The sequence below is a fragment of the Nematostella vectensis genome, chromosome 3 (assembly GCF_932526225.1).
Source record: "Nematostella vectensis chromosome 3, jaNemVect1.1, whole genome shotgun sequence".
NCBI classification, from domain to species: Eukaryota; Metazoa; Cnidaria; class Anthozoa; order Actiniaria; family Edwardsiidae; genus Nematostella; species Nematostella vectensis.
The window spans coordinates 5,233,676-5,249,514 of record NC_064036.1 but is presented as its reverse complement, the minus strand read 5'-3'; the positions used below and the strand labels follow the sequence as shown (position 1 = coordinate 5,249,514).

The following is a 15,839-nucleotide window of genomic DNA, read 5'->3' as shown; positions in this document are numbered from 1 at the left end:
TACGAATATGAGGGATTTGGAGAACTGGATTAGGAAGACGTAAGAACGCTCAGTAACAGCTGTCGCGTTAGAATCTCTTCTATTTATCGCCATCGACTTGTGCGCTGTGACTGGCAACGTGTTCGTGTGTGTGGCAGTCTATCGTAATCAAGCGCTACGGACAGTCTCCCATTTTTTCATACTGGCACTGGCCATATCGGACCTCATTGTATCGTTGCTTATTCTACCGCCATCGATTGGGGCGACTTTGACAAGCAGCTGGCCATTTGGCGACATGCTATGTTCGGTTCAAGGAACTGCGCTTGTGTCTTGTCAAGGCTTAAGTTTTATTCTCACGATGCTGACCGCTGCAAGTCGTTATCTGAAGGTCGTGAAACCAAGCTTCTACGCGGTTCTGTTCACAGCCCGGAGGACTACCGCATCGACCCTTGTGGTATCGATCCTTATCAGCGTTCTTGTAAGGGGGGGGGGGCTTGCTTTATCACTTTGGCGTTCGGTATACGTTTGGACCGCATTTCTTTTGTTCGCCGCGTTTTCCGAGCTCAGTTCTTCAAAAAAAAAGGGTTATGTACAGGACCCGAAATGATCCCAGGACCCGAAAGGATCCCAGGACCCGAAACGATCCCCAAAAGTTCCCCAACTGATCCCGGGACCCGAAACGATCCCCAAGAGTCCCCGAAATGAACCCCAAGGAATTGCAGTAATGGACAACAAAAGGAATGTGTAAGGATTGGCTTTCAGTTTTAAAAACATTTGAAACATTTAGCTTTATTTATGTTATTAAAAGGAAATTTACATTAACTAAAACTATAGTATTAAGATATTAATATACGACAGCGGGGGAAATACAGTGGTTGAGTCAGAAATTGGGGTCAACTAACAATTCCTGTGATAGTAATTTGAAGAACACGGTGTGGATAAATCATTTTTACATAAAAAGCCAAAAAGAAAGGATAGGACATGCTGCTTTTCATAGTAAGCGAAATGGGTTAAGGTTATTTTTTGCATGTTTTTATTCGGCGAATGAAAGACCTATCCTATCATGCCGGGGTGTACGCACGACTACATGAGGAAATTCAAAACTCACATAATATTGCTTTCAACAAATGCCACATCCTCTTAATATTTTGCATCGGTAGTAGATGGGTTGGTTGTTCGAGTGTATTACTCAGTGTGCTTTTGTCGTTCCATCTTCTCGGCCAAACCGGCTGCCTAAATATAATGTGTCGGTAAATATTCGCTCGTGTAAACAAGAATTTCGTGGTGAAATACATGTTTGGTTGTCAAATGAATATTAATTTTTAGGGGTGATGTTTACCGGAAATGAGAGTCATGTGTCGGAACCGCAAAATGTTTAGAGTGTGATGGAAGGTCGAGAGTTTGGTTGATCTGAGCAAAGCTGTGCTATGTTTATACTGTATTCCTTTCAGTAGCAATTGAAAGTTGTGTATTTGTTTTGGACTCTGTTTATGTGTTTAACGCCGGGCAATGTAATAAATAGAAGTATTGTATTGGAATTTAATATTTTTAAGTCGCGTTGTTTAGAAATTGAGTCGCTGTTAACCCTTAATTATGCTTCAAGAATTGCAAGTATTTCTTCTGCTTTCCCTTTGTCCATTACCGCAATTCCTTGGGGTTAATTTCGGGGACTCCTCTGTATCGTTTCGGGTCCCAGGATCATTTGGGGGACTTTTGGGGATCATTTCGGGTCCTGGGATCATTTCGGGTCCTGGGATCATTTCGGGTCCTGTACAGTTATGCTTCCTGCATACATTGCCTTCATCTTCGTTCCTATGGTGACGATCCCAGTTTGCTATTACAAGGTCAGGAATCACGTAATGTCGGTCGCGCCTAGTCTTGCGCAAGGAACACTCGGCAGTTGCACAAGGGCTCCTGCCTCTAAACAAGGTGTGAGCGAGGTCAAGATTACAAAGACAGTTTTAGCTATCCTTATCTGCTTTTTGATCCTCTGGGTTCCCATGTTTATGATAGCAGTGTTGCACTTCTCAAGTGTCTATCTGCCAAGGTGGTCGCACATGATCTTTGACTATTTGATCTTTCTGACCGCAGCATCCAATCCGGTAGTTTATGGTCTCTTTAATCGAGAGTTCAGATCAGAGTTCATGAGAACTGCCACTTGTAAAAAGTCAAGATCACCCAAACAGTAAAAATAACAATTGTAATTGAATCAAATATAAATGTATAATCAAATGAGAATCGCCGCTTGTACAAATTCATCAACACTCAATGAAATAAGAATCGCCACTTGTAAAAAGTCAAAAACACCCAGACAGTGAGATTAGAATAGCCACAAGTCAAGAGCAATCCGAAAAAAAATGAAAATCGCCATTTGTGAAAAAGTCAAGAGCCGACTAGGTGACCTAGTCAATGAAATAATTTTTGCTATTTATCAAAAGTAAATCACTTTATTAAGACAATTAATTGTAGCTCGCCACTTGTAAAAAAGGTCTTGAGCACTCTAACGGTGAAATGGGAATAACATTACTCAGTACACATTACAGTGAAATGACAATTGTCATTTATCAGATGTAAATTGTTACATATCTTATATCTAATACGCTAAGGAAAAAGTGTGTGCCATCTTTCACGGAGAAAAAGAGGAACTAAAAACTCGAGAGCTACACGAATCACAATCCCTAGCTAATAGGGAGTACCGGATAGGAAATGGTTTCCACTTTGAAATGGTAAGGCAAAGAGAACCTGCCATTCAACGATTTTTCTTAGCGAGAGAAAGCACTTGCAAACGCGCCATTTTGGAGTTCTCCGCAGAGACCCAAATGGTGTTTCTAACTGACAGCCAAAAGTACCATTGACGTCAAGAACTTCGTGGTTTTCAAATCACAGTTAATGTTACGGCGAAAAAAAGCAGAATGTTGACAGGATATCACTTTTTGAAGACTTTTGTTTGCGTCTTGCACGACACCAAGCGCACGCATTTTGTAAACAATCAAGAGGTTCTAAAACTGCCACAATAGTATCGATTAAATACTACTAACTATAGAATGAAAACTGATTCTTGACCACTTTCAACTTCCATTTGCTGTTAGATTCAGTTCTGATATCCTGTCGGTCCATGTTTTCTTCGTAAATATGACTTTATATAGTACGATAATTAAAACAAATCTCAAGCTTAGCCGATCATATATAAAGCCACATACCACCTTCGCATCACATTTCAGAGAAAATAGTATGGAACCCACCACCAAAAATACTACCAAGACCGGGCCGATAAAGCAAGTATTCGTGCTTTTCAATGCCCATTCAAACGTGTTGGAAAAACTTTGATTGCATTTGACTTGAATGTAGGACGTGCAAACTCACATGAATTTCCCGCCAAACACTCTGAACACAGGGCCCCCAAAAAGGCAGAGAAAAGTGGAGGAAATATTTTGGGCGTAGTTTTTTTTAGCGTAGAATTTTTAAATTTCTTTAGAATAAAATAACGATGATTTGTAATTAAACTTGATCTATTGAAAACACAGAGGTATAAATTAAATGATGTAACCGTTTTTTTCTTTCAGATCAGATAGTGGCTCTAATCTCCGTTATGAATTATAAACGTGAATGTTTCAAGGGTACCCACTAGTATATAATATAATGAAATGAGAATTACCACGTGTAAAGAATTCAAGATCACCCAGACAGACTTGTTATTTAGAATGACCATTTATAAGATTCAGATTACCTCTAAACAATAAAAATGAGATTAACGAATTTGATGATAGTCAAGGAGGCCAGAAGATAAAACAGAATCGACATACTTAAAAAAAATCAAGAGCTCTCAGAAAATATGATCTGTAAATAGCCACTTATTCAAATTCAGCCTACCAATTTAAGAGCTCCCAGACAATTCAAAAATGCTTTTCCTTGTGAAAAAAAAATCAAGACAGCAAAATGATAATTTCCACTGAAAAGTCATGAGCTCCCAGACAAGAAATTGAAAATGATACTTTTACAAATTCAAATAATACATTTATGGTAATTACCATTTATACAAAGTAAAGATTTCCCATTCAATGAAAAGGAAATTGACAAGAGCTTCCAGAAGTATGATGGAAATTGCCAGTAGCTGCAAAGAGTAATGAGTTAAAAAAATACCTTTTTAACGAGTAAAATAAGCTAGAATCGATGAAAAGGCATTATATAAAAAAAATATGGTTTCCCGAATTATTAATTGCAACTTCTGTAATTTGTGTGGATCCTAGCCTAATGTCTGATTAAATCCCTTGTCAGTGGTTTCTGGTTTTAGACGCTTGCACATTTCTATGACCGCGGTGATCCTAGAACCGAATCCATCAGAACCTAATCAGAACTTAAAAACGGTCAGGAAGGGGGGGGGGGGGGGTACTTTAAAAACAAAAAAAATACCTTTTTAACGGGTAAAACCAGCTAGAATCGATGAAAAGGCACTAAATAAATATGGTTTCCTGAATTATTTATAGCAACTTGTGTAATTTGTGTGGATCCTAGACTAATGTCTGATTAGAATCCCTTGTCTGGTTTCTGGTTTTAGACGCTTGCAAGTTTTTATGCAATACGCAAGGAAATAGCAATAATATGCATTTCTAAAACGTTTCTATACCGATTTAGCGCTTAGTTATTGCTAAGTTTTCAAACAGTAAACGTATACTTTTGTACTTTTTGGCGCCGACATAATGAATGCTGTAAACGTTGAAGACCACCCAAGTGGAAGTCACGCTTGGATCACGCGCTTGGACGTCACGCTAGCTACATCAACAACAGTAACTGCGCTTCAATTACGGAGAGTTAAATATAAACTGGACTCAAATTGACCGGGATAAAATCAAATCATCCGAAAGAAGGGAATTTTTTTTCTTTATGAAAACTGCATAATTTTATGGACCAGTTTCTGATCTGTTCCAAAAAAATATATAATAATAAAGAAAGAAAAAGTAATAAAGAAAAAAAATGTTCCTACCAGCTGCTTTTTATACGAACAAAATCCAAATTCGTTTTGCCGCATTTTTTATTCAGTTGTATAAAGATAAATCAATTCAAAATAAGATAAATCAATTTTGAATAGTCAAGACCACCCATTCAATCATGAAAATTGTAAATATTGAAATTGGTGAATATTTTACTTAAAACTATGTAACATAGAGATTTGCATATTACTAATTTATGTATCAATATACAGTAGAAGCCCGCTAACTCGAACTCTGAAGGGAAGAAAAAATCAGTTCGGGGGTTCGAGTTACCCGGGTCGGCAAAAAAAATCCCCAATGACGTAATACAACATGAACATAGTTTTATTGTTGAAACAATCACTCAATCCGCCTAGATAACATGGAATTATATCGTAATCACTCGAATAGAAACTTTAGAAAAATTCAAAACTTATTTATCCTAGAGGTTACCAGCCTGTCATCTGTAGAGACAACGTCTTCAGAAGTCACATCCTCTGTTACAGTTTCCGGGAAGTTTTGTCGTAGTGACTCTATTTCCTCTGTCAGTGCTTTGATGTCATGAACAGCATTCATTTGCGCTTCTTCGCAAATGCCTGCCTTCTTGAAACAATTTCGATTGTTTCAGTCGTCACTTTCTTCCATGCCCCCGTAAGGATTGTCATGGCATCAAGCACTGAAATGTTCGGTGCAGGTTTGCCCTACTCCAGCGCGTCTATGTAAATACGGACAACTGATGTACGATAAAACGCCTTTGTCGCTCTTATGACGCCCTGGTCCATCTACTGCGTTTTAGTTGTGGTGTTGGGGGTGAAAATATCAGGTCGATAGCCTTAAGGTTAGAAACGGTAGGATGGACTGGACCGTTATCAACTATAATATCTACATTTCTCCCTCAAATGAGCGATCCTGTTCTCTAATTCTCTAACCCACACAAATTGCTGTTTATCCATCCGGACTGGGATACTCTATTGTTATGAGAAGAAAAAAAAACTCCCACGAGAGAAGTGAGACACAATAGATGGCTAATAAGTTTATTTCAAGACCACTTAAACGAAGATGAAATTTTGGCTTTATGTTGACACTAACGGACACTTAAGACGCCGCATCTTACAGTAGTGAATCCGCTAATGATACGTGATCGGTCCTTAGTTATTACAGTTGTATTGGGTAATAATCAGATAACAGATACCATTTCCGTGATTTGTTGAACGTCATGAGAGCAAAGTTCGAGTTATAGGGGTTAATAAATTAGGCCAAGGAAAAAAAAACAGTTCGAGTTAGCGGGGAATTCGAGTTAGCCGAGTAAAAATGACTGAAAATAAGGTCCAAATCCAAGGGAAATCCAACTAAGTTCGAGTTAGCGGGGAATTCGACTTAGCCGAGTTCGAGTTAGCGGGGTCCTAATGTAATAATTGTTCATCTTTAACCTGTTCGAGAAGCACTATTGGGACGCTTTTGAAACAGAAACGGTTATTACACAAATCCCTTCCTAATCCCTATTTATTTTCAGAATGTTTCAGGAGGGACCAAAGTCCTCGAGGTCCAAGCCTATGACCCTGATGAGGGACCTAACGCCCGTATCACATACTCGCTGAAAGGTAGATCCCTGCTAGCAGAGCTTTCTTCCTGTTTGTTTCTATCAGTTCACTTATCCGTGCCGCGAGTCTTTTGCGTTTTGTTTTGTTTGTGTCAACACACAACGCGAAAGAACAGACTCGCGGCACAGTAAGTGAACTGATAGAAACAAACAGGTAGAAAGCTCTGCTAGCAGGGTAGAAGGTAGAAGGCTATCTCTTTTAAAAACCCTATCGACATGAGTTTTGTGAAGAAAAAATGTGTACGATGGGAAGAGAGAAAGAATTAAGAAAGAATGAAAGAAAAAAAAGAAAGAGAGAGAGAGAGAGAGAGAGATAGAAAGATAGATAGAAAGAAAAAATTAAAAAATTAAAAAATAAAAAATATAAAGATGCTGAGTGTGATTCCTTAATGAGCTTTAGAAGCCTACCGGATTAATACATTGTTTTCTAGGAGGAAATGGTAAGTTCTTCATATCTGCTCAGTCTGGGAACATCTACACGACTCCAGAGAACCTTGATCGAGAGACGAAAGACTTCTTCAATTTGACAGTGACGGCCATGGACGAGGGTGGAAGAACGGTGAGAGGACTCACCGATTTCATGTAGTAGCAGTTGATAAAGAGGAAATCAGTAAAAGATTAGTACTTTTTAGTGTTTATTCTAGTATTTTTTTAACATACTGGCTTTAGGTGCTTTATGTTGTTATTGGCAAGGCTGGGAATTCAATAAACACAAGGACACGGCTGGTAATAAAAAACGGTTCATCTAGTTCCAAAATTCAGTCGTAATTGGAATATCTAGGCATAGAAGCAGTCTTTTTGGTAAAACTCGGGTAAGAGATTAAAGGGATTAAATGAAAGAAAAGTCCAGAAATCAACTTATTCATGAGAAATTTCCAGCTCTGAAGACTAAATTGTACTTTAAGGCTAAGTTTAAACGTAATTTTCCATGATCCTAGTCAAATGCAAATGTTTGCAAATGAAGATGAAACAATGGACTTGATTTATTTGCATGTATTTGCATTTAAAACGGCTCATTGATAATACGTTTGAACTTAGCCTAAAATGCGTGAGTAAAATATATATGTGATACATTCACGCTTGCTGGTATTCCTTTTGTTTATGTGTGGATTACCTGGTTGATAGGGCGAGCTTACTATCTTGGTGTTTTTACTGGATATGAACGATAACAGACCTCGTTTCACCCAATCCGTGTATTACGTCAATATCACCGAAACAACGGGTCACGTGATGGCTGGGGTCAGTGCTACTGACCAAGACCTAGGGTCGAATGCCGTGATCAGCTACCGGATTCTTGGCGGAAACATAGATGATGTATTTAACATTGATAACGCCACGGTACGTTGTGTTCCATATAATGTCGATAAGTTATTAATGTAGCCGTAATAAAGGCATGGCCCTTAATAATGGTTATTTGCAGTAAAAAAAAATAATGAATAAAAAACGGGCCCTGCTTATATTTTTCCAGAACTTTGCCCGATCAAATTGCTTTTGGAAAACAGTCTATCGTTACAAATTAATTTGAAAACGTCATTATTTCAAAGTTAAGCTTATTTATTTGGATCTACAGGGTGCATTGACATGGTCTAATCTATTTGACCGAGAGAGACCTCTGCTAAAAATAGACAATAACGGAAAAGCTGTATACTCACTTCTGGTAGAAGCCGCTGACCATGGAAATCCTACAATGACGTCATCAGCGACGGTGAGTTTCTGATGGACTAGATGGCTTAGGGGATTTGTTAACATTGTTGCGTAGTTAACTATAGTTTTGCCCCAATTTTGGGGGTAAAAGTATCATAATCAACCCAATCAAAACCCCCAAATTGAAAATCGAAAAAATTTCCATCTGAAGCAATTGAAGCTCTGGTACCGAAAACAAATGCAATTCCAAGTAATGCTTCTGTTGATTAGGTCCACGTTCTGGTTGATGACATCAATGATAACTCTCCGATATTTAGCGAAACCGTGTACTCATTTACCGTCAAAGAAGACGCGCAACTCGCGCATACTGTTGGTAAGGTGACCGCTGAAGATAAGGACTGGGGCATCAACGCGCGGCTCTCCTATTCTATCAACCATGCTGGTAAGTCGTTGTGTATTATTCTATCGACATTTTACTAGTGCGAAGCGATGCGATGGAGAGTAATAGACTATTTCCAAAAACGAGGGGGGCAATAAAAAAGACATTCTGCAATCATAGTCTAGAGGAAATTTCCCACAAGGCACAATTTCAACTACAAAGAAAAGTCAACTCCGCCCAAATAAGTATAGATTTATGTCCCTCTCATCAACACACCAATGGTCAACTCATAAACATTTTTTGCACGTTACTGGGTCTTCGCTGCCAATCTAATGACTATCTGATTTTTTGTCACGAGTTGCCAAGCTGATTTTTTCCTTTGTCAATAAGCCCCTGCAGAATAAACAAAAAGTATTGTTTGTATCATATTGTTGTTTCTAGGCCATTCGCTGCCGTTTAGAATTGACGGAAATACAGGAATCATCATTGTCAACCAGTCCTTGGATCATGAGACGGCTTCATATTACAATATATCCGTCAAGGTGAAAATGGAAAAAAAAATGAAGATTACTGATTTTTCGTTTGCTTTGCCATTTTTAAGTAAAAGTAAAGTTTGAATAGCAGTTTAAGGTATTGTTTTTTATGAAGTTTTGCCTTAGCATTTAATAATACAAGTAAGGTTTGAATATCAGTTTAAGGTATTGTTTTTTTATGAAGTTATAAATTGACTACCGTGACTGAGAGTACGGTGGTCCATTTTTTGCCATTTGTTTTCCTTTTCGTTTAATAGGGGACTTGCGCTAAGAAATCACGTGACTTTTTGGGTGGCAAACTAGCGCGCGCTCAGGCTTTTAGCGGCAAAATAACAGCAACAAAAAGCAATTTATTTAGCGATTTACAAATAAAACCATAAATAACTTTGTTCAGAAAGGTTTAATTTGTATTTAAATTTTATTAAAATTTATTATTTTATTTTTTCGTCGTTTTCTGGTGTGACGGGTTCAGTCATTTCCCAGTTTATTTTTGCTTGAATTTGCCACCCAGAAAGGCCACTGTCACGTGATCACTTAGCGCCAGTCCCCTAAACTGCGAATGTACCTCCTTTTAAGTGTCTATACACTCCCATACCAATTTAGTTTTTTTTTAACTTTTTTTTATTAGGCAACTGATAATGGAGTGCCTGCCCTTTCCAATACAACCCTTGTTGTAATAACAATCATCGACGTCAATGACAACGCGCCAGAGTTCAGTCAATTAGCTTACCCTGTGAACGTGTCGGAAAGGACGCCTGGAGGCCAAGGGATACTGCAGGTGACTGCCACAGATGCAGACAGTGACGAAAATGCGAAGATTCAGTACTCGATTGTCAGCGGTGATGAAGGAAAATTTGTCGTTCAAGGTAAAGAAAGTGATCCCAACGCTCTTTTTGGCTTTCCTGGTTCTGAGACTACTAGTAGTTGGTGTTGTCAGCACTTGATTGCTACATTGATCTACTGTAATCCGTCTCGAGTGTTTAACTTGATCTTAGCTCTATGTTTAACAGTTCTTATGTACTATACACTTTTATCACTTAGGTTAGATTAGAGTAAAAGATCTACACTATTATCCACAGAGTCAACTGGCGTCATCAGACTGGTTGGTAACCTTGACTACGAGGCTGTGATGTCATACAAAATTAATGTTTCCGCCAGAGACTATGGCAGACCTAGACTAGAGGCGTTTGTTGCTGTACATGTGCATGTAACGGATGCCAATGATCAACCCCCAGTGTTCACGTCCTTGGTATACGAGGCAAATGTCACAGAGAATGAAAGAGTGGGTACCATGGTAACAAAAGTGGAGGCTAAGGACCCAGATGTCATGATTAATTCCAAGGTAATCCATCAATGTCGAGGGAGTCTGTACTTACTGATCATCATTTATTGACGCTTTAATACTATATTTTAATATAGTATTAAAATAATTTCACAATGTTCTTGAAGTCATCACATCACACTATGTTTCCCGATCTCGATAAGATTGAGCTCCAATCTAACAAGGACTATAACATTCTATTTCATCTCGGAGCTAGCTCAAAGTATTTCTTTCTGTGTTACCTCTCTACTGCAGGCCTATCTTTGTTTCCCTAAATAGGTTCATGGTATTCTGGCGTTGTACAAAACCATCAGGTTAACTTCGGTAAAGTTAAGTGATACCCTATAGTAAAATGAACTGGCTACACTCTCTATTATGTTATTTGCAGATGACTTACTCTTTGCATGGTGATATGGGATATTTCTCCATCGATGGCATAAGCGGTGAAATAAAAACGGCGGAAAAACTCGACCGTGAGGCTAAAGAGATCTACAGGTTTTACGTGAACGCTACGGATGATGGGGACGCTCGTCTCTCTTCGCAAGCTGAGGTACGTTGTATAGGGAAATGCTTGATCTAATGAAAAAGGGCTCTATGAGAAAACTTGTAAATCCTGTACACCTAAGCCGAGTTTTTCGAAAGCAAGATAAGAGTTATCGGTATCGAAACTGTTAACCAGCCACTAACTCCTAAAAAACCTTTACAACAGTCAGATATTATGAACCGATAACTCTTGACTGAATTTCTTGTAAACTGCTCCTGGTCAGTAAGGGTGTCATCTCCCCGCTATTAATATTTACTGAAAAAAATTTCTCATCCCTCTTTCAAAGCAATTAAAATGCATCGAAATGCAGTGTAGTATAGCATATTATGAAATAAATGTTACATACCATGGCTTGAGGGAAAAAACCTGCTCGCTGATGGTTTGCTACCTTGAAATATAATGAACATTATTCGCCCTCAAACCCGGAAACTCGACGTTTTCGGTTTAAGGGATTGATTTACCATTATCCACATCACCTTAAGAAAATAGTTGAAAAAAAATATTTGGTTGAAACCTTTTTTCTGATGTGTTTATAAGGTTGTTGTCAATGTGCTCGATGTTAATGACAACCCACCAGTCTTCCCCTCGGACAGCATCCAGTTGGCGATACATGAGGATACTGCAGTAGGGTCTGTGATCGGACAACTGCAAGCTTCGGACAAGGATAAGGAGGAAAATGCGAAGCTGGAATACAAAATTACACAAAACAACACAGGTAAGCTATACCGAAAATGAAAATTTTTATTACATGGACGCTGTCTTTTAATTCTATACATTTGCGCGTTAGTTGATGAAAATAGATGGATGTCTCGTACGTTTTTAGCAAATGACATCATTTTGCTTCTAGATATTTTTGCTGTCGAAGCTATGTCAGGAACTTTGACATTGGTGAAGCCAGCTAAAGATGCAGTCAATCAGAACATCTCTTTTGTGGTCACGTGTAAGGATCATGGTCGGGCACAGCACACAGCGAGTTTGCGGGTGTCTGTCTTTGTGTTCCCTGTCAATCAAAATGCTCCAAAGATCTACCCAAGACACATGGTCGTCAGTGTTTACGAAGTAAGTATATAGTTGCAATGGCAGATCCAGGATTTTCCGAAAAGAAGGGAAGAGGAGAGAGGGGGAGGGCACCAACCTGAAGAGGGGTGTAAGGTCGGCAAAATATGTATACATACAGCGCGATTTTTTATCCTCCACAATTTTTTTTCTATAATTTCAGTCGAAATATGTTGGGTTGGATGTCGCCCCCTGTGGACGCCGATGAGTTGTAGGACTCAAAACTTACTATCAAACTATTGTGTCACACACCTGCGACTTACGTACAGTTGTACTTTTTTCCAAGAGTACATAAATAGTTTTTATCAGTTGAAGTATTGGATCCAAGGATTGTTTATATTTATGCTTGGTTCGTATTTTCCTATGACCACATTGTTCATTAACAACGATAACCTATGTTATCTCTACCTAAGAATGCAAGCAAAGGGGACATGGTCGCCTCTATCAACGCTACCGATGCGGACAGTCATGACCAGCTCCTATATACTATTCTCGCGGGGGGTGATGGGAGATTTCAGCTGAACAGTTCGACAGGGGTGCTAAGTGTTGTGGAACAACTTGATCGTGAGTCTACCGCTCAATATAAGGTACGCTTATATATTCTTAAACAATAATATAAAATATATATAGCATTTTATTAAGACATCTTCAATGCAGCTCGGCAAGATATTCTATAGTTTGGATGTCGACTACTCTGGTGTTTTAATATTCATAGATATTTAGATACCGTAAATTTTGATGGATAAAGTTCAATTGCAGGCGTGTGCTGTGTCAACTCGTTGGGCCCTGTGCAATCGGGCCAACTTCAGCCTTTTCTAGCGATCTCATGACACACATGACAAAGGAAATGCTGGCAAGCAAATCATGGTATACGAAATAGCGCCAACTTTGCTGGGCAAGCGTCTCACCAGCAATAGTGGCCCTCTTTTCACAGGGCTTCACGCGTCAACACTTGAATTACATCAAAAGCCCGACTAAAGTGTACTACAACTTAGAAAGTTCCTCGTTACCGCAAACACATCTGTAAAAAGGTGGTCTTGTTTATTTTTGCAGCTATTTGTGCTTGTGCAAGACAGGCAGTCCCTCCCATACTCCGACTACGGCGAAGTGGATATCACAGTAATAGACGTTAATGACAATCAGCCGCAACTTTCAAAGGTAGAAGACAAATAAAGTCTGATGATTTTATTATTTTTCATAGCCGGCGCGGGCGGTAACAAATTATGCATTCTTATTAGTTTTAAGAGCGACCGCGCGCGGCTGGCCTGCTCAACAGCTGCTTAGGTGCAGTTGATATTGGTCCCTAAAAGGCCAAGCAGTTAATATCTAGTCCCGTCACACCCAATAAAGTTGGAACACCACATTTGTTTTAATTCAGCTTACTGCTCTCCATGTCGCTGAAAATACACCTGTTGGCACAAGCGTCGGTCAGATTTCCGCCACGGATGGAGACGAGGGCGTTAATGCCGAAGTGTTTTATTACATATCAGGTGGGTAGCAACCCTTCCTTTACCCCTGCAATTAACCGTAGAAGTTCCATATTGTAACCCAGCGCTTGTTGGTGGGGCTCTTCACTGTACACAATTTCCAAAATGATGCTTTCAAAGTGTTTCTTTTTTTTCGTTCTCAAATTAAGATTACATAGCCAAATACAAAAAAAAATTCTCAATTCGTACACCCTACCCCTAATCTACCCTACCCCTACCTATTCTAAATTACTATGGCCATGCCTTTAGTTTTATCTCGTGCTTTTAAGTTGTGAGCATCTATCCATTAATCGAAACAAGATTTAGATCGCGACTTTATTCTGTTTCCCTATCAGGAAATGCATCAAGCTTTTTTAGGGTCGACAACAGGAGTGGAGCCATCTATACACTAAAAACCTTTGTAAGTTAAAAACAAAAACGCTTTGTGCGTTAAAAAGAAGAAAAATAACTTGACCATTGTCGTTAATTAAAGTTTTTGTCACCAGGACCGAGAACAGGAGTCTTCCTATAACCTGACCATAATCGCAGAGAACACTCTAGCACGTCCACGCTTGCGCAGTAAGCGCATGTATCACGTGGTAGTGGACGATGTAAATGACTTCCCGCCCTCCTTTAGTCGTCGAACGTACTACGCACATGTTACGGAGGGGACCCCTGTAGGGACTCTAGTTATCAATCTGAACGCATCTGACCCTGATACGGTACGTGAGTCAGTATTATGCATGCTCGCTGCGCCCAACTCTACCTACATACGAGCGTAGGGTAGCCCATTTAGCTTAGCTTCTGAAATGGTTATGGCTAAAATGATTCGTTTTCTAAAAGTAAAGTTTGCTAACCGTTTTATAGCAAATCCAACGCTAGCGGAACCAGCCTTTGTCAAGTGGAAATTGGCTCCAAAAATTGAACTGGCCATTTAAAGGCTTAGCTCCCAAAAATGGATAAAACCAAAATGCATAAGACATTGTATATTTATTTAAATAAGGGCTGGATTCGGCTCATTTTCTAAAAGATCGACTTGATCCAATGATTATGTGCCTTTAAGTGAAGTTTTAAATTTACCTCAAAAAATTGATTAATGTATAATGTATGCCGATCTCCCCTAATCCAGGATTCCGGCAAGTCCCATCTTGTGTATCGGATAATCCACGAAAAGAGCAGTCTTGAGTCGTATCGGTTTCTGATGGACCCCGAGAGCGGAGATATAACTACCCAATCTGAAATCGACAGAGAGCGCATTGCTAGTTATAACGTAAGTGTCAAGTTTATACTAATGGAGCAACTGCGATTTGTAAGAATGAAAGTGCAATCGGGGTATTTTTCGATTTGTCTCTGCTTGGGAGAACAGAACCTAAATTATCGGGAGTTTATTAGATAGAATATCGGTTATACTTATTTACAACAACGACAACAGCAAAAAGACGACTACAGCAGCATTAATTTCAACATCAGTATCAACATATATATCATAACAACGATACAATACGATGCGCGCTACCTTGGTCATCGTTGACTGTTTTAGGAAGTAATCCAATAAGAATGCAAGAAACGTATTGATTTAAATTGACTTTATTAGCCAACGGAAGCCTCCTGGCTATACTATCCGTGCCAAATCCGTGAATCGCATGCTAATTGGCTAATTGGTGTCACTTATTGGTATCACTTTTTGGTATCACTTATTGGTGTTTAGCTAACATTTGAAGTTCACTTATTGGTGTTTACCTAACAGTTGAAGTTCACTTATTGGTGTTTAGCTAACAGTTGAAGTTCACTTATTGGTGTTTACCTAACAGTTGAAGTTCACTTATTGGTGTTTAGCTAACAGTTGAAGTGCGGGACCTTTATTGGCCAAATCGGAACCGAAGCCAGGCTGTTCTCACTGTTTTTGTGGATGATGTTAACGACAACGCCCCAAGATTTCCACAAATCAACTACACGTATGTATCAGAAAGAAACATGTCCATCAGTATGTACAGCCTTTATTCAGGCGTCTAAAATTCTCTTCAGCAACAATAAGTGTTCATTTTGCCTTTAAAGACCGTCTTCTACCTAAATCGTATGGTGTAAGGAAGTGTTTAGTGCCATGATTAAAATAATAATATGTATATTTAATAGCGAATAACTCTGCTTGAATCGCTTTAAAATTCTGACTTTATTTAGTTATAACTTTATTTTTAATTGCCTTTCTCAAGTCGTCTAGGACCTGGTCAAACTGGCCGATACTCATTTGACTGATTTTCGTCTCTGCGATGCTGGTTTTTCGTTCCATGCTCGACGCCATGAAGTCATATTGTGACCATAATGGCCTTATAATGATAATAGGGACTTATCA

General features: G+C 39.0%; 1 protein-coding gene across 6 annotated transcripts in view; it reads left to right on the top strand.

The window, feature by feature from the left end:
* Positions 1–15,839, top strand: part of LOC5512789 (cadherin-23) — a 57,514-nt gene that overhangs the window by 34,462 nt on the left and 7,213 nt on the right. For all 6 annotated transcript variants that reach the window (XM_048725490.1, XM_048725489.1, XM_048725494.1 and 3 more), the window contains 18 exons: positions 6,460–6,547; positions 6,978–7,105; positions 7,672–7,884; positions 8,117–8,251; positions 8,461–8,632; positions 9,011–9,111; positions 9,731–9,968; positions 10,182–10,444; positions 10,812–10,973; positions 11,505–11,682; positions 11,815–12,026; positions 12,437–12,610; positions 13,077–13,181; positions 13,402–13,513; positions 13,846–13,910; positions 13,996–14,211; positions 14,619–14,759; positions 15,326–15,444. In XM_048725490.1, coding sequence (XP_048581447.1) covers positions 6,460–6,547; positions 6,978–7,105; positions 7,672–7,884; positions 8,117–8,251; positions 8,461–8,632; positions 9,011–9,111; positions 9,731–9,968; positions 10,182–10,444; positions 10,812–10,973; positions 11,505–11,682; positions 11,815–12,026; positions 12,437–12,610; positions 13,077–13,181; positions 13,402–13,513; positions 13,846–13,910; positions 13,996–14,211; positions 14,619–14,759; positions 15,326–15,444 — 2,822 coding nt within the window. The remainder of the gene's footprint in view (positions 1–6,459; positions 6,548–6,977; positions 7,106–7,671; positions 7,885–8,116; positions 8,252–8,460; positions 8,633–9,010; positions 9,112–9,730; positions 9,969–10,181; positions 10,445–10,811; positions 10,974–11,504; positions 11,683–11,814; positions 12,027–12,436; positions 12,611–13,076; positions 13,182–13,401; positions 13,514–13,845; positions 13,911–13,995; positions 14,212–14,618; positions 14,760–15,325; positions 15,445–15,839) is intronic.